The 18,814-nt window shown below is 35.1% G+C and overlaps 1 protein-coding gene across 1 annotated transcript in view; it reads left to right on the top strand.

Moving 5' to 3' along the window:
• The window catches only part of LOC145276726 (leucine-rich repeat serine/threonine-protein kinase 2-like), a 338,716-nt gene that overhangs the window by 257,144 nt on the left and 62,758 nt on the right, over nucleotides 1-18,814 (top strand). Inside the window, exons 55-58 of the mRNA XM_080127947.1 lie at nucleotides 2,495-2,593; nucleotides 11,029-11,154; nucleotides 16,146-16,253; nucleotides 17,674-17,778. Of these exons, the coding sequence (XP_079984073.1) occupies nucleotides 2,495-2,593; nucleotides 11,029-11,154; nucleotides 16,146-16,253; nucleotides 17,674-17,778 (438 nt within the window). The remainder of the gene's footprint in view (nucleotides 1-2,494; nucleotides 2,594-11,028; nucleotides 11,155-16,145; nucleotides 16,254-17,673; nucleotides 17,779-18,814) is intronic.

The raw sequence follows: 18,814 nt of genomic DNA, 5'->3' as shown, positions 1-18,814 counted from the left end.
ATGAATAAATTTATTTAATTTGTTTTTTTTTACGTTTTCATATTTTTAAACATACAGAAATATCAGAAAAAAATCAGTGATAATTTCTATTGTATTCTTCAATTTAAGATAAGAGTTATCCTTCTTTACTTTATTTTGATTGAAGACACCGTTTATAAACGACTAGCTTGTGTGCCCGGCGTTGCCCGGGTGTTTAGAGGTGTGTGTTGAGCAAAAAAAAAAAAAAAGTGGTAGTAGGCAGGCTTGAACGCGTACCGCGAAAGAGGAAAAGAATGTGAAAAAAACATGACGTCTTTGCTGTTGCGCCCATCGCCAAACCGGAAGTGACGAAGGTTTAAATTAATGCTAGTCAATCGAAAAGAGGGGATGACTTGAAAATATCGGCGAAAAAAAGCGACCTCTCTCTGTAGAAAAGTATCCAGTTGAGGGTGAGGGAATTAATGTTTTTAGCCAATTTTTCGATATTTGTCGTCCGAAGGATCAAGCTTCAAAACGATACCGATCACGTGAAAATCCGTAGCCTCTGTCGAAAGTTTTAGGCAGACATACATAATACCTACATTGAAACAGACAGGTGAAATTTATATTATAGAAGATGTGACATATGACATTTATCGATATCAAAATTTAAAATGTTTTAGATATTACCCCATTTTTCCTCACAACAAATTTCTCGATTTGCAGTGCAGTGTTAAAAATAATTTTTTTTCTTTGTTAAAACAAGTATAAAGAAAAATCTTAAATCTATCAAAAGTATTAATTTGATTTATTAACCGATTCTTTTAGATGATAAAAATGTTTTCTATTACCAGTCGGGGCAGGATAAAGAATTTTAAAATAAATTATAGCAAAGTACCTCATTATATTGTCAATAACATTGTACAACAATAGCATTACATGAAAGTACTTCAAACTCCTCGGCTTAACGATCACAGGGAATATGAGTTGGAACAAATACATCGAGAGCATTGCTAAGGCTGCTACAAAGGTGGGCTCTCTTTACTGTACTAGAAAGTTCCTTACACCCGAAAGTATCCTGTACTTCTATAAGGCCACCACCCGCCCATGTATAAAATATTATCACATTTGGGCTCGTGCATCTGCTACTAGTCTCTTAGTCCTGGACAGAGAGTTGCCAACCTGATAGGTCCTGAACTATCATCTGAGCTTCAACCTCTGTCCCATCGACGAAATATTGCATCCCTCTGCTTGTTTTACAAGTATTTTAATGGTGGATGCTCCAACGATCTACAAACCCTTGTACCTCCTTTACCTAAATTCCCCAACAAGCAGAAAAGTCCTACCCCTACTCAGTAGATATCCTTAAGTGTAAAAAAGCTTTCTACTCTAATAGTTTCTTCCCTAGAACTGCTAGATTTTGGAATTCCCTTCCGGGTTCCTGCTTCCCCAACTGTACTGACATGCAGAAGTTGAAGTATAATGTGAACAGACATCTTGCTGCTCAACTCCTATATAGTATCCCTACGACATGTCCCTGATAGTAACCCACTACATCAAAGTGGCACTGTGCCTTGTTTAGGGTGAAAATGTAATTAAAAAAAAAAAGAAAAAATGAAAATTTTCTAGGTGGAAATAAAGTTTGATTTGCTAGTTTAAATGCTGGGTCCGACTTTTAAAATCCGACAAGATTACTTTATATATTAGATTTACAAATTTGGTAATTTTGTCTTTATGTTGAGTATGTAGAAAGGTGACCTATTTAATGGAACTCAGTTTTAAAATATTAAATTTACCATACAATCTGTTTTTGTTGTGTGAGATCGTGGAGATAATGTTTTCAATATTGAGCTACGATTTGTATGTTCATATTTATTTTAAAGGTTGATCTATAATTATTTTTCGCTTGCACCTGCAACAGTCTGGTACAGCGTCACTAGCTCTGAGCGCTCTCCTCTTTGGAACCAATATATAATATTGTTTTATAATTATGGGATTTTTTTTTCTTTAAATCTACAACTGTTATGATTAATTCTGACATTTAAAAATCCTTAAAAAAATTAGAAGGTTCCTATCGCTCTTGGGATTTCTCCACAACTGGCCAACTAGTAGATGGTCTGTAACGAAAAAAGAAAAAAAAAAGCCTGTTTTTATCAAACGGAAATGGAATCATGTCGTCTTTTCTAGGGCAACAATTTTATCGTGCCACCCTGTATCTTCGTTTGGTTATTATTAAGACTAAGACAACAGCATATTCTTTTCATTGTTTTGACTCTCGTGTGTGTATCCGTTTACCTTATATGCTTTTATATAGAGTGATGTGGTTCTCGGTTGTTTAACTGTGTCGGATATATACTCGAGAGTAAAAACAATAAGAATAATCTGTTATCGTAGCCTTAGCTATTATACAGGGTGTTCCTAAAGTCTTAAGCACATTTCAAATCCTCATATCTGCTGAACTATGAATGGTAGAAATTCTTTTCTATTACTTTTTAACTTGTATCCATTTTATTTCTTCTTCTGGCTCTTCTTTTAGGTGGCGGAAGGGTTGACGTATCTTCATCAAAAAATGATCATTTACAGAGATTTAAAGCCGGCAAATATCTTGGTCTTTAGTTTGTGTTTAACAAGTTTGGTGAGTAAATAACATATTTTTCCAATTGATTTCTTGCATAATTAAAGATTTTCTTTCTGTTCAATTTTTTCAGCAATTACTAATGGAGATTTGGTATCCGTCTGTCTGAAACTGAAATTATACTATTTCAGACTATTATACTTAAGTATAATTATCTTGAAATGCTCAAGTAGATATCTCACTCCTGATGCAATTCTCTACCTATATAAAAGCCAGGTACGGCCAATGATGGAGTACTGTTGCCACATCTGGGCTGGAGCTGCTAGAAGCAGCTTATCCTGCCTTGACAGAGTTCAAAACAGACTTCGTAGCATAGTGGGGGATGCCCTTTTCTCTTCCATGCAACCTCTTTCCCACAGAAGAGACGTTGTGAGTCTGTCTCGGCTTTATTATTTAAATGGCTTTATTTGGGAGAGAGATTCGTTCACTAAGGGAGAGACCAAGATTAACACCTTATAAAGAAATGCTCCAATCAATTTTGTTCTTTCTTAATTAAAAACCTGCGACCTCTTTTCTACAGAAGATATGTTGTGAGCCTGTCTCTGCGTTATCGTTATTTTCATGGCAAGTGCTCGTCTGAGCTTCAATCTATGGTCTCCCCTCGCCAAACTTTCATGAAAAACACTCATCTAGCCAAAGCCACTATCAATAATTTCCCACATTCTTTATCTGTGCCTAAACATAAACGTAGATTCCATGAACAAAGCTTCTTTCTTAGAACTGCACACTTGCGGAACTCTCTTCCGATTGCCTGCTTTCCAGCTGACCATAATCTGAGTGTCTCCAAGTCCAACGTAAACAAGTTCTTGATGAACCGTCCCCCTAAGTAATCCAATTTACAAATTCTCACTACTTATGTTTACTATGCTATAATCACAATGACTAATGTATACCTAATAACCCTTATCCTCCAGTGGCCTCCGGGCCTTGATAAGTAATGATTCCTGTGTAAAAAAAAAAAATTCAAGAGAGGGGGAGTAGTGTTATACCTTTTCTAGCCATGACACCATTGTAATAGATGAAACCATAAAATTGTCGTCCTAAAGAAAACAATGCTACAACGTTATTTTAAAATATTTAGTGAAAAAAATCAATTCAGGTAACTTGATTATGTAGTAGAACTGACATCTATTCATTGTAATCGCCTTCAGCTTCAATCATGCCTTCATCCGGTCCATAACTAGGAACATGCCTTTTCCACAAGCCCCAACAAGAGCTCAGCAAATACTCAGCATATGGCAGTGATCAGGCTGGCTTTGGTGTTGTGAGAGGTCATGTTGGTGATGTTCTCGACGTATGACCAAGCGAAATAATCCAGCAGGTTCAGGTCGGGGGAGGAGGAGGGCCAGTGAGAGAAGGGTACAAAGTCGTAGCACTCCTTCTGAAGCCAAGCTTGGGTCTCTTTGGATTTGTGGGCTAGTGCCGAGTCCTGCTGCCACACCCAGGGTCTGCCAGCACCCATCTGATTGCACCAGGGGATCACCACATTCTTCAGCACATCCAGATACATTTTGGTGTTGACTTTCAAGCCGACTTTGAAGATGTGAGGTGGCATGTTGTTGCCCTCACTTGAAACTACACCAAAGACCATAACTATGGCCAGGAACTTCATTGAGTTATGCCCTCAAGCATTTAACCATCAGGATTTGCATTTTGAGGGTGCTGGCAATAGTCTTATTATCATAACTTGGATCGGTAGAGAGCATGAGTTGTATAGTGGCGCATCTCCGATCTCGCTCGTTGAACATTGTGTCACTTTCAGACATGATAGAAGGCTCCTATCGCTCTTGGGATTTGTACACAACTGGCCAGCTAGTAGATGATCTGCAACAGAAAAAGGAAACCGGTTTTCATCAAATGGAAATGGAATTATGTGGTCTTTTCTATGGCGAAAAAAATAGAAAAGCACTATTTTGAACAACTTACATGGTTCATACAAACGACAAACTGACATTTTTTCTCGTTGCCACACACACACACACATATATATATATAGACAACCCCCAGGCATTATCTCCCACCCTCCCAGACATTATATATATATATATATACAGTAGCGTCCAAAAGTTAAGGAACGGTCGATCATTTTCTTTTAAATGACTTCTAACTTTATCTATAAAAACGGGAAAAATTTTGGGGTTGAATTTTCCAATGTTTAATATTGGTAGTTAAATAAAAAAAAAAAAAATTTCATTTTTGATTTTGAATATATATTAGTTTTTTTTTACATATAAATAAATTTAATTAAATTACAGGTGTCCAAAAGTTAAGGAACAGGGAAAATTATTAATGAAAAAACAAAGAATCCTTTCAGTATTTTGTGAAAAGTCCCTTGTTTTCAACCACACTATGTCATCTTTTGCTGCAAGACAGAACCAATCATTTACATGTTATTGGTGAGATATTATTCCAGGATTTTCTTATACATTCTCATAAATCATCAAGAATTTTTTTTTTTTCTGTAATCTTATCACCAATAATTTTCCAAAGATTTTCAATTGGATTAAGGTTGGGTCTCTGAGCTGGCCAATCCATAACACAAATATTGGATCTATTTAGCTCTTCTAAAACTATTTTTGCTTTATGGCAGGGTGCATTGTCTTGCATAAAGATATCAGAATCAGGAAGATTACGAACCACATGTTCTCTAATCAATTCTCTGTACATTCGGGCAGTAACTTTTCCATGAATCCTCACAAGAGGGCCAGTTCCTTTTGAAGATATCATATCCTATACCATTATACTGTTGCCCTCTCCAAATTTTTACTCTACTTTTAACGCACTTAGGGGACAGTCTTTCTCCATTTTTTTCTTCTGACATGTGGTCTTTTGTCTAATCCGAAAAGATTGAATTTAGATTCATCACTAAAATAAACCTTTTCCATTTTTCTCGCCAAAACAAATGTTTTTTGGCGAATAACAATCTGGCTTTTTTATTTTTAATAGACATTAAATGCTTTGAGCATGGACTTCTTGAAAATAATCCAACTTCATTTAATCTTCGTGGGATCGTTTGTCGGAAAATCTTTTGTCCAGTTTCGGATGTAAAATCCCGGGATATTGAAACCAGTCTTAAAGAGATCAGAATGAGATGATCGAGTGATTTTTTTTTTTTTTTTTTTATCCTCCCTCTTAGTTGTTATTCAGGGTCTGCCCGATTTTTTTCTTTTCAGTCAATAGTAAATCTTTTTTTCTATTTTCAATAACCCGAAAAACAACGCTTTTAGAGCTTTTCAATATTTTAGCAATCTCCCCTATGGCTTTTTTTTTTTTCATCATAATTGTCACAAATAAGCTGTTTTTCTCGCGTATATAGCTTTTTCGAATATTCAGAGTCAACATTTTGTTAAGTTGTTATTAAAATTGCTAAAGTTTGTTTTAATTTTCCCCCGTTCCTTAACTTTTGGACGCCTGTAATTTAATTAAATTATTTATATGTAAAAAACTAATATGTATTCAAAATCAAAAATAAATTTTTTTTTTTTAAATTTATTTAACCACCATTATTAAACATTGGGAAATTCACAAATTTTTTCCCCCCCTTTTCATGGATAAAGTTAGAAGCCACTCAATAAAAATGATCGACCGTTCCTTAACTTTTTGGACGCTACTGTATATGTACCACTCTCCCAGGCATTATCTTCTCTTTTGGGGAGTGATATATTATCTGTTCTGTTGTCATGAAACCATCTTCCTAGGCATTACCTCTTTATTTGGTGGATCAGGGTGGTAGTGTAATATGTTTATCATGATACATTCTCCTATGCATTATTTCCTCCTTTGGAGAGCTATGTAGTATATGTTCCTTTGTTATGATACCAAATTAGCAAAAATATTCAATCGGGATGAGCACATACATATTTGCTAGTTATAAACATTTCTGACTTGGATTGACCGTGTTTTTAAGAGCATGTAGAGCGAAAGGCAATATAAAAAACAAATGACAAATTCAATCTATACAAAAAATATGTAAAAATGTTTATTAACAACAAATTAACAGCTTGTTAGAATGAACGAAATAAAGGGTAGTGATACCTTCTCTTTTTCATGGTTGGTTTAATTAGACTTCAAAGCACAATTCAAAATCGACATACCAACTAAATGGCAAAACATCGAAATGTTGCATCCCTTTGCCTATTTTACAAGTATTTTAATCGTAGGTGCTCTTATGAACTACAAACCCTTGTCCCTCCTCGACGTAAATACCCCCGACAAACCCAACAAGCAGCAAAATCCCACCCCTACACAGTAGAAATCCCCAGATGTAAGAAGGCCTTCTACTCTAATAGTTTCTTCCCTGGGACTGCTAGGCTTTGGAATTCCCTTCCGAATTCCTGCTTCCTGGACTGTACTGACATGCAGAAGTTCAAGTGTAATGTGAACAGACATCTTGTTGCTCAACCCCCTCCGTAGTACCCCAAGAAATTATGTCCCAGATAGTAGTCCCTTACATCAAAGTGGCACTGTGCCTTGTTTGGTGTGAAAACGCCTATAATCAAAGACTAGCATCCAGAACATAAAAGACCGAGTAGTAGTTGCAAGAATACGAATCGGCCATACTTATTTATTTCACATATTCATTGCCTTTAAGTTCTCTAGCAAACCAGTCAAAAATCGTACCAATTAGACAATATGAACCATCTGTTTCACAAAGATTACAAAGAAAATATTTTTGATTTTCTTTTAAGTTCTAGTAAAGCTTACAAGAAAATTAAAAAAACACAAATATCTCTTTACTCACTTCCCAAATATTTCTACCGTTATATCTTTATATAAAACTAGCAGGACCCGCTTCTTGGCGATGCCCGAGGTGATATAAGAAATGTAAGTAAAATATGAATAAATATTCTATTTGAGTTCCCCCACCCAGAATAAAAAATAAATTTTGGTGCGTCAGTGTATGTGAGTCACCTAAACTGCTGCATAAATTTAAACAGGGAAATGTAATATATTAAAAAATGTTAATGCGGAAGGAAATGATTAGTTTGTTAGGTAAATTTTAGAAGAAGAAATGAAAATAAGAATTGTTGTAACGTGACATCTGAAAATATGATTATCCGGCGCAAACAGATGAACCTATTCTTACCAGTGAAAATGTATTGTAGTTTAGTTGACCGAAGTAGGATTTTTTAAAAATTTTAAACAACCTTTAATTATCAGTAATTAATAGTGTTGGTTGTACGAATTAAAGGGCATCTGCTATGTGATATTAGAATTAATAGAAGCTGTTATTTATGAATGTATTCTAAAATAGTGGATTTGACCAGTGTTGTCGAAAAAAGTGGACTAATAAGGAGGTTTGCTATTCATGTAGTTGTTTGGTGTTCGTTCGAGTCGAAGTACATATCAATATGAAATGATTTTTGCAAACGTGTTCGAAGATTGAAGCATGTTTTTGTTTATTATTTGTATAAAACTCTTGTACACAGATTGCGTGATGTTTTAGCTTCTGGTGCTAATATATATATATATAGATGGCGTTGGTAGTGTATGCGTGAACATCATATATAAAGAATGAACCATGGGTAAAGCAATGTGAAGCTAAGCTGAGACCAACCACTGCCAAGGATAGTTCTTTTGACTTGCGTATTGTCATAACAAAATCTAATGAAATTCGCTACTGAAGCCTCTTAAAATGAATTACAGAATCTGATGGTCAACAACAAGAGTAGAATGAAGAGAATTTTTAAAAATTTAAATTGTTGTCTTTCTTAGCGTCGGAGGTTGCTTACTTGCTAAGTTTTGTGAGTGAATGTGTTTCTTATGTGTTTCTAAGCAACGTTAGTATTTCATCCAAATCCATAAAGTGTAGAATATGTTTGGATATTATTTTTGAACAGAGTTAAATTTTTATGGTAATTTTTATACGATATAGTTGGATTGTTAGATGAAAGTATAGAAAATAGTAAGGAAGTCCCCCCAAACCCATTACTATGGTGAGAATGGCTTTCAAAATCAAAATACCTTCAGTATTTCAGCGCAGTATCGTGGACTTTTTTTTATAATGTATTTGTTTTCCAAATTAAAAGAAGTTAGCTAAGTTAAGTATTGTTAAGCACCAGAGATAAACATGGAGTATGGTGGTTTAGGATTAATTGGGGACTAAGTGTTTCTTTTGCTACGATTTTTTATTCTAGACGGAAATAATTATTTCTATTTCATTAATATAGAAGAGGATAGAAATCAAAATGAGAAACCTTTACTGCAAATAAACCACAGATAATAATCTACTATAATGACATTTAATGACCAAATAGGATCGATATGCTGTTGAAAACCAACCATCTATGCGGTTAGTGTTATAAAAGAATATGAAATTTCAAAAGTGAAATTATGTTACATTCCAAAAATGTGCCAAGCATGCAGACAAATCGGACTCAGACTTCACAACAACCGTCAACAAAATCGGACATATACTTTGCTCTCTCTTTCCCTCTCTCTCTCTCCAAATTTTGGCGTTAATACAACTAGCAAAAGCAAAAACAAGTCTTCTTTGAAAACGATGTACACCACTGAAAGTCTAAGAAAAAAAATAAAATATAAAATAAAATATAAAAATATGATGTCCTAAATTCATATTCATAAAAATATGATGTCCTAAATTCATATTCATAAAAATATGATGTCCTAAATTTATTTTCATAAAATATGGTGTCCTAAATTTATTTTCATAAAATATGGTGTTCTAAATTTTTCAAATGACTTCTCAAAATAATGTTTCAATGAATGTGATGAAACTTCTTCTATAAGAACGAATTTTTTAATGCAGTTTATTTTAGACAAAGAGAAGCCATCTTGTATCACAAAAGTTTTATATGATCCCAAAAAAAAATGTTGGATGCAAATTGGATGTGACACTTATTTAACTACAGTGTGGAACGATAAAACTACCACACTAGAAAAGACATGATTCCATTTCCGTTTGACGAAAACTAGTTTTCTTTTTTTGCAGACCATCTTCTAGTTGGGCAGTTGTGTACAAATCCTACCAGCCTTCTATCATGTCTGAAAGTGACACAATGTTCAACAAGCGAGATCGGAGATGCACCACTGTACAACTCATGCTCTCTACCAATCCAAGTTATGGCAACAGGACCATTAAAATGCATCGCTGGATTGCCACGAATAACAGGGATATGCCCAAGGTTATGAAAACAGTTTCTGGCCATGGTTATTGTCTTTGGTGTGGTTTCAAGTGAGTCACATCATGTCACCTAACATCTTCGAAGTCGGCTTGAAAGTCAACACCAAATTATTCCTGGATGTGCTGAAGAGTGTGGTGATCCCCTGGTGCGATTAGTTTCTACTGGCAGGCCCTGGGTGTCTGCGCCGGTCCATAAGTCCAAAGTGACGCAGACTTGGCTTCCAAAGGAGTGCTATGACTTTGTATCTTTCTTTCACTGGACCCCCTCATTATCCTCTGACCTGAGACCACTAGACTACTTCGTTTAGTCATGCATCGAGAACATCACCAACATGACCTCTAATAACACCAAAGTCAGCCTGATCACCACCATCCGTATAATAATCATAGAGCTCCTACTAGCGCTTGTGGAAAAGGCATGCTCCCAGTTCCGGACCCGTATCCAGGTGGTGATTGAGGCTGAAGGCAGCTGCTGGTCTACTACATAATCAAGTTACCTGAATTGATTTTTTTCAATAAAATTTTAAAAATAAAGCTGTAGTGTTTTCTTTAGGGTGACAAATTTATCGTTTCATTCTGTACAAGATTAACTATTATTAATGTGTTTGTCAGATGATTATTTATAATTATTCAAATCATTTTTTATTACAGTGATACAGGTTTGAACCAGACAAAACCGACTTTTTGTTCTGCTTTTCCGCCTGTTTATGTAAATAGCTGGAAGATATGGAAGCGCTTATCCAATCAGAAGGCACAAAAGCAAAACAAGTTAAATAGTAAATTAATCAAATTGTAATTTGCGATCATCAAGAATTTCCAACAAAGAAAAGAATCAAATAATGAACAAATAATTGTTACCAAAGGCAATATAAGTGGGTTAGGTTTAGGTTTGAATTAAATAAGGATTATTTTAGGGTTAGGTTTTTTTTTTTATTATTCAAAAGTTGGACCAGTATGGAAAAAAGTTTACTTTAGCTTTCTTGAGAAAAATATAACAGTTATTTCATTAACTATAATTATTATAACAGTTATTTCATTAATTTTTTTTTTTTTAAACATAACTAATTTTTCATAAAAATTAATATATATTGAGGGTTTTCTTCTTTTTTCTTCTTTTTTTTTTCTTTAAACGTTTTTTTTTAATTATTTGTGTCTAAACCGCTTTTGATTTTGATGCTAGTTCATTTTTTTCATTCAGCTTTTTTCGGTTGTTTACGTAATTATGCATGAGCAAATGTCAGTTTTGTCTGGTTCAAAAATTGTACGAATATAATTACTTTTTAATTTTCAGATCAATGTGAAAATTTCTGACTATGGCATTTCCCAGCTGATCGCACCCTATGGCCTGACAGCGAAGGAAGGCACTCCTGGTTATCAAGCCCCAGAAGTTGCACGCAGAGAAAACTATTCATTTGAAGTAAAAAGAACCTTTTCCTGTCATTTTTCATCATCAAATCTGATTAATTTATTATCAACATTTTAATCTTTCTCCCCTATAGAGTGGAGAAAAGGGTTTCCAATTAATACGATACTCTTCTATAAAAGATTTTAACTTTCTTATATGGTAAAATGTAAATCTGTACTCCTATATTTGGGGGGGAGGGGGGTGTTGATATTCATAATGAAAACTATTTTTTCTATTTATTTAAAAAGAAAATACAACTTTGTTATATATGGGTCGTGGAATTATATTCATCTGCAAAAGATTTAGCTAATTTGCATATTCTTTTAAACATTCATTTTAATTAATTCCCTAATAGTCTTTTTTTTTGTTTTGTTTTTTTTCGTTTTTTTTTTATGGGATAATCATCTTCAGTTAACTATTAGGTGTAATGATATTCATGCAGATATTCTACATGATTTATACTTGCGTAATATTTGCGTAAAAGGTTACAATAAACACAAAACTCTTTCTATATACATTTATGGATGTGTATATATCTTCGTTTAAACAATTTTTCCTACCAAACTCCTCCGTTAGTTTTTGGGCTACAGACATGAAACTTCATATCTAGAAAAATTAGCATAACTTTCAAAATATTTGTTCAAATTCAACAAAGATCAGGGAAATTAGGCACCTTGTTATGCTCTTTCAATGTACCAAATTTCACTTCTTTGCATTTCATAGTAATTTCAAAATTAAAACAATATTGACGTGCAATAAAGCAGGGTTTAGTATTTCTTATTAAGAGAGTAAAAGTTGTAGAGATTGCAACAAATCTAATCCCAATTGATTAAGCAAATTTCTTGAATATTACGGACTACATAAGCAGGAAGGCTAGAAAGTACAATGTCCGAAACACTGGATATAATAACAATCACAATGAAGATAATAGTCTAAATCAGGTAAATAACAATACTACCTCATTTCAGAAGGCCAGAGAGTACATCAACCGAACTTGTGTATTCGTTCTTTTGCGGACTGTTATCCTCATCTTCATAGTTGTTGTTTCATCATGTTTCGGTTAACTCATCGTCTGGCCTTCTTCAGGTGTTTAACCGCGACGGGATAGGAATGCTGAGTTTCAGTAATTACTGCCTTCCATAATTGTTGTTGTCTCCCCACGTTTTGGCCAGCTAATCCTCTGGCCTGCTTGGGTAGGATTGAAACTGCTATCTTCAGACAATGTTCATCTGGAATCGTAGAGACTCGATGCCTCTATCCACTGCACCATGGGCCCGAAATCGAATAAGTAAATGAATATTGGGTTGGCAAATAAGTTCCTGCAGTTTTTTCTGGGAACTTATTTCCCAAACTAATGATTTAAAAATAAAACGGCAGAATTTAGTTGCCAAACAAATAAATTTATAAAACGGCGAGAACTTAGTTGGCAACCCAATAAATTCCAAAAACGGCGGGAACTTAATTGTCAACCCAATAAATTCCAAAAGCAGCGGAAACTTTGTTGCCAACCCAATAAATTCCAAAAACGGCGGAAACTTTGTTGCCAACCCAATAAATTCCAAAAACGGCGGAAACTTTGTTGCCAACCCAATAAATTCCAAAAACGGCGGAAACTTTGTTGCCAACCCAATAAATTCCAAAAAAATTTTGAAAATCATGCAGCACCTGCATGATATGTGCGTGCTTCCTCACGAGAGCAAGTCTGGCACAAAGGCCTAAATGTGGGGAGCTCAAAGTCTCCCCCAAAAGGTTTCTCATCAATTGTACCACACTTTAACAGCAATCATGTCAATGGAGCAGTGAAACCGAGAGTATTTACAGCTGACATCCAAAACATTTTCATACACAATTCTGATCAAAACATTAGAAAACAACATCAACGCTTTTACATTGCGGAACTGTTGCGGCTTGGGATTAAAGCATGGGAAACAAAAAGATTGTTTTTTAAAGGAAGGTACCGAGAAGTGTAATCCAAATCAACTACAACAGTTTCAAACAAAAACCATGGAGTGCTGTTTTACTGAAAAGAAGACTCTCATGGTTTGGCTATTTAATTTGACTACCTGCATAAACACCTGCATGCCAAGCGCTTCAAACCTTCATGATCATCATCTTGTGGCCTCAGCCGAGATTGAACTCAGCACACCCTTCCAGTATTCTCTGTCTGTTATAGCACCCAAAAGATCTTCCTTGGAGATAAATGTATCTCGTAGTATCCTATCTTGAAAAGTTAACTTTCGTGATCGATTGTAAGATGATGGGTTCCTCCACAGTACAAATGATGAAACAAGTTCATCTGTGGCACGTGCACAACAATGCCCAGCAAACTGAACACGTCTCTTACAAACTTACTCTCGGTAAGTATCCATATATCATTTCTAGAATAGGGTGGTTTCAGTCATCAGAGATTAAGTACTTTCCTCAAGACGTGTGTAACATCCATCCAAACAATGCTGTTGTTTTGCTGAAAGAGTCCAAGTTTCGGATCCATAGAGCAAGATTGGCTCAACAAGTACGTGAAAAATCTGGATTTTGAATTTGCGAGAAAAATTGGATTTTTGGATCTTATCCATTTTCTTACAAGCAGTCTATACCATGCTCTTTCTAATGTAAAAGTCTTTCTCAGAGTTCCTGATGTGTGATCCTAGATACTTGTAGTCTTCAACACATTTGTGTATGTTATATGTTATTTGTGAGGGTTTTAATTTTAAGGTTGTTGCAAATGTTAATTGGCATACACTCAGTCTTGGTAGCATTAAGATGAAGCTCTGTCCAGTTTGCTGCTGATTCAAGAGAAGATAGGAGTGCCTGGGTGCTAATAAGGTTGTCAGACAACAATGCAATGTCATCAGCAAAATCAGCATCGGTGATGTAAGGTGCAGGATTATGTGAACTACTCCGTTGATACATCAGTGAATTGTCATTGATTGGATCAATAGATACGCATGATGTAGTCTATTACAATGATGAAAAGGAAAGTTGCAAGTGTATCACCTTGGAGAATACCGACCAGAATATCAAAAGGTTCCGTTTCACCATCTGGGGCCAGGACAGTGTGTATTTATCTGAGCAAATTTAGGCACAAGGCCGTGTTTTTAATGTGAAGAGATTGGGGAAATGGGGACCAGCTCCTCGGAGAGTGGGGGAGCTGGATAGTGACAATTGGTATAAAGGGTTTCATCAATAACTGATTGCTACAAGAGCAATGGTCTTAGTCTTTGATTGCAGTATTTGCCGGAACAGATACTACACTGTGATTTTTTTCACCCAGGCCGGTATTTATTCGCTTCCCCACAGAGCAAATTAGGCACAAGGCCGTTTTTTAATGTGGAGAGTGAAGGAGAAAATGGGGACCAGCTTCCTAGGGAGTAGGGGAGCTGGATAGTGACAATTGGTATGAAGGGTTGCCCCTACATTGACCAAGGTCTTATATGTGAGGTTGCCCCCACATATGGTCTTTGCTTGCAGTATGTATTTATTTGCTTCTCCACTGAGCAAATTAGGCACAAGGCCGTTTTTTAACGTGGAGAGAGAGGGAGGGGGGAGGGAAAAGGGGACCAGCTCCCGAGAGGTGGGAAATGGGAGCTGGATAGTAACTGTTGGTATGAAGGGTTGCCCCTACATTGACCAAGGTCTGATATGTGGGGTTACCCCCACATATGGTCTTTGCTTGCAGTATCTGTCGGAACAGATACTACACTTTGATCTTGTTGCCCGATGGGTATTTATTTGCTCCCCCCCCCACCGAGCAAATTAGGCACAAGGCCAATTTTTAATGTAAGGAGTGAAGGGAGGGGGAAGGGAAAAAGGGGACCAGATCCTGAGAGGTGGGAAATGGGAGCTGGTTAAAGGTCAGGTATGTGGGGTTGCCCCCACATCTGGTCTTTGCTTGCAGTATCTGTCGGAACAGATACTACACTTTGATCTTGTTGCCCGAGGCCACAGAGGGCGGCGGGCCAGTGTGGATTTATTTGCTTCCCCACTGAGCAAATTAGGCACAAGGCCGTTTTTTAATGTGGAGAAAGAGGAGGGGGGAGGGGGATCCAGCTCCCGAGAGGTGGGAAATGGGAGCTGGATAGTAACTGTGGTCTGTAGGGTGATCCCTACATTGACCAAGTTCAGATATGTGGGGTTAACCCCACATATGGTCTTTGCTAGTCATAGCTAGTCTTTGCTTGCAGCATCTGTCGGAACAGTGGCCTGTGTGTTTGTATACAATACTTTTGCTGCTTCAATGATTTCTACTGGTACGCCATAGAGTTCAAGAATTTCGAACATAGTTTCAGGGTTAACTAAGTTGAACGTTTTGCTGAAGTCCACAAAGATAAGAGCTGCAGTTTTATTGCAGAATGTAATTTCCTCAATTATTCTTCGCAATGTGAGGATTTTTCCAAGATTGGAGTGACCTGGGCGGAAACCATTTTGATTTTTGTGTAGAATGGGCTCTACTTCAGGGCGAATATGATTTAGAAGTTAGATGTTAAAGATTTTCGTTGCCATAGGAAACAACGAAATACTACAATAGAAGACAAATAAGATAACTACAGATGCCGTGGCTCGAGTAAGTGATAAGACATCAACTTACTATAAGAATTTCACCTTAAAATTAAGTTCCAGAATCATCAGTATTCCTAAAAAGTAGGTGTTCCGACAAAATGACAGAAGTTTTTTTGTTTTTTTGTTTTTTAAATAGCATGCTGTTAAGCAAGTTAACGAATGAAGAATGTTTTGTCAATGAATTTTTGATCATTTTTCAGCTATACTAAGAATATAATTACAGATTACTTAATACATGGCTGACAAAACGAGAACATGCTAGCCCCCGTGGATTAAATAAAGGGTTCTATTCAAAATTGTGTGTAGATTCTTGAATTCAACAAGATACACCTGAAGAAGGGAGATTACATCAGGCGGAACGTTGTGAAAAATAACACTCAAGATGAGAACAATAGTCCGAAAAATATAAATAATCCCCCAAAACTGTTTGTGATTTTGTTTTTTAGGCTGATTTGTTCTCCTATGGAATCATGCTGTATACGTTGTTGTCGGGCGGAAAACATCCTTTCGATCACCTGAAAAGTCCTTATGAAATTGAAAAAGCCATTTCTGAAGTAAGTTTTTTGTTTTATAAAAATTAATGTATAGTGTTGAAGCATCGTGACCACTTGGGGGATTAAAACAATAAGAAAAACAGTTTTGGACTCAGTCAAATTTTAGTAGAAAAAAAATCGAATAAATTTAAATAAAAAAAAAAAAAATGTCATGTTGCATAACAAAGCCAGGAGTAATAATCTACAATTATATAAACGCAACTTTGTGTGTGAGTTCCTTCCTTATAGACTCCAAAACTGTTGAACAGATTTTCTTTAAAATTTACAGACCTTTAGCGTATAAGTCTGGGGGTGATCTTGGTTAAGTTTTGTCTCAGAATACCCCCGATAATTATCGGTAATCACAACCGTTATTACAATTTATCTATCATTGATAAAGCAATTTTCTCCATGTCGTCACTTAGCGAAAATGATAGAACAATGGGCCGTGAAAATTCTATTGTGGGTAAGTTGATAGCATGTTTTTTTTTTTTTGGGGGGGGGGGGATTGCATGATGTGGTCTGTAGGTTCAAACTCCGCATGTAAATTTCTTTTTTTTATTTTCATTAATTGCAAAAAATTTTATAAGACTTGAAAATTTACATTTTTTTTTTTTTTTTTTTTTTACATGACGAAGTCAGTAGGTTCAAACCCTACACACAAATTTCTTAGTGTTTCTTTTTTTTTATTTTTTTATTAACTCGAAATGAAGTTTATATAAAATAATTTTATAAAAGAAGTGCAATATAAAATAACATATTTTGGACTAAGTGACTGCATGCTTTAAAATTGTTGAAAATTATCCTATTGAAGTGTACTTTATGACCGGGCTATGCCGAGTGTCTCTGCTAGCTTATATAAATACTTTTGCAGTTTTAACAAAAGAGCTACATTAATATCAGAGCGTCTCCATTTACACTGAACATCTACGGAATACCAACACCACTATATAACATATGAATAAGTTCCCTGTGGAATTTCTATAGGTCCAGTTAGTAAATACTGAAAATAATATTAAAACTATAAACTCAGTGTGTTCAGAGTTATTCCCCTTGAACTATATTCAAGTTATATCCCCTGGGTTATACTGAGCAATAAGAGATGCATTTTTCAACTTCTGGAAACTAAATTAAATGTTTAATATGATTGAACAAAAAAGCAAATACTGCACTGAGAATAATGGTCAAAGAGTCATAAAAATATCTGTTTGCTGAATCAGAAAACCATTTACTTATATTCTTTTAAAAAAAAAAAAAACTTTATTTTCACAGTAGTCGAGCTAGAGTATCCTCCCTTGGACTGATCACGACCAGAGTTTCTGGATTTTCTTTTAATATTTTTATAGTTTTATAGTTCTTTGCTTATATCCGACAGCTTCTTTTGTTGATTGTTTTATAATAAACTTTTAAAACGGATCCAATTTTTTGCATTATTCAACAGGAGCAGAGCATTTCTTTAGAGGCTTGTAAGAATGGTGGCACCTGCCCAGATATGTTTGATCTTCTTCAACAATGTCTTGGCCACACACCAGATGGACGGCCGACTGTAAGAAATGAAATGTTGCATTTCAAATTTTTTTTCCGCTATGAATCACTTATATATCCATAACTTCAGTTATGTTAAAGCTAAATGAAACTATATTAGCTTAACACTATATCTTCGTTCATTCAAACACCATCAATTTTCTAAACGTTTGGGTGATATCAAATTTGGTACAAGGCTAAACCTGTTCATTTCAGCTGTTATCAGTGCTAATATTATATTCGGTTAAAACCAGATTATCATTAGGTTGGTGAAAAATGTTGTTTATTGGCGTTCAACTAATATATATATATATATGATATTATTTTTGCACCAACCTAATATTTCCAAATTTAAAAGATTATTTCCAAATTTTTGATATTGAGTGTTTACTTTTGGAATTCTTACAACTCATGTTTTTTACGTGATTTATACCGCAAAGAAAACATAAGCAAAAGATTTTCAATGTTTTTGCATGTTTTCCTGTTCTATATATTAGCCATCATCTTGTTGCAGCAGATCAAGAGGCGGCATGGAAGTGCACCAATCGACCGTACAACTATAAGGCAAAAGATAATAGCAAAAGCAAAATTACAACTATAAGGCAAAAAATACTAGCAAAGGCAAAAGATAAAAGCAAAAGTACAACTATAAGGCAAAAAGATAAAAGCAAAAGTACAACTATAAGGCAAAAGATAATAGCAAGGCAAAAAGATAAAAGCAAAAGTACAACTATAAGGCAAAAGATAATAGCAAAGGCAAAAAGATAAAAGCAAAAGTACAACTATAAGGCAAAAGATAATAGCAAATGCAAAAAGATAAAAGCAAAAGTACAACTATAAGGCAAAAGATAATAGCAAAGACAAAAAGATAAAAACAAACGTACAACTATAAGGCAAAAGATAAAAGCAAAAGTACAACTATAAGGCAAAAAGATAAAAGCAAAAGTACAACTATAAGGCAAAAGATAATAGCAAGGCAAAAAGATAAAAGCAAAAGTACAACTATAAGGCAAAAGATAATAGCAAAGGCAAAAAGATAAAAGCAAAAGTACAACTAT

This window comes from Euprymna scolopes, chromosome 1 (assembly GCF_053919585.1).
Source record: "Euprymna scolopes isolate OS-2025 chromosome 1, ASM5391958v1, whole genome shotgun sequence".
NCBI classification, from domain to species: Eukaryota; Metazoa; Mollusca; class Cephalopoda; order Sepiida; family Sepiolidae; genus Euprymna; species Euprymna scolopes.
The sequence above is the reverse complement of the archived record's forward strand: the minus strand, read 5'-3'. Positions and strand labels throughout refer to the sequence as shown.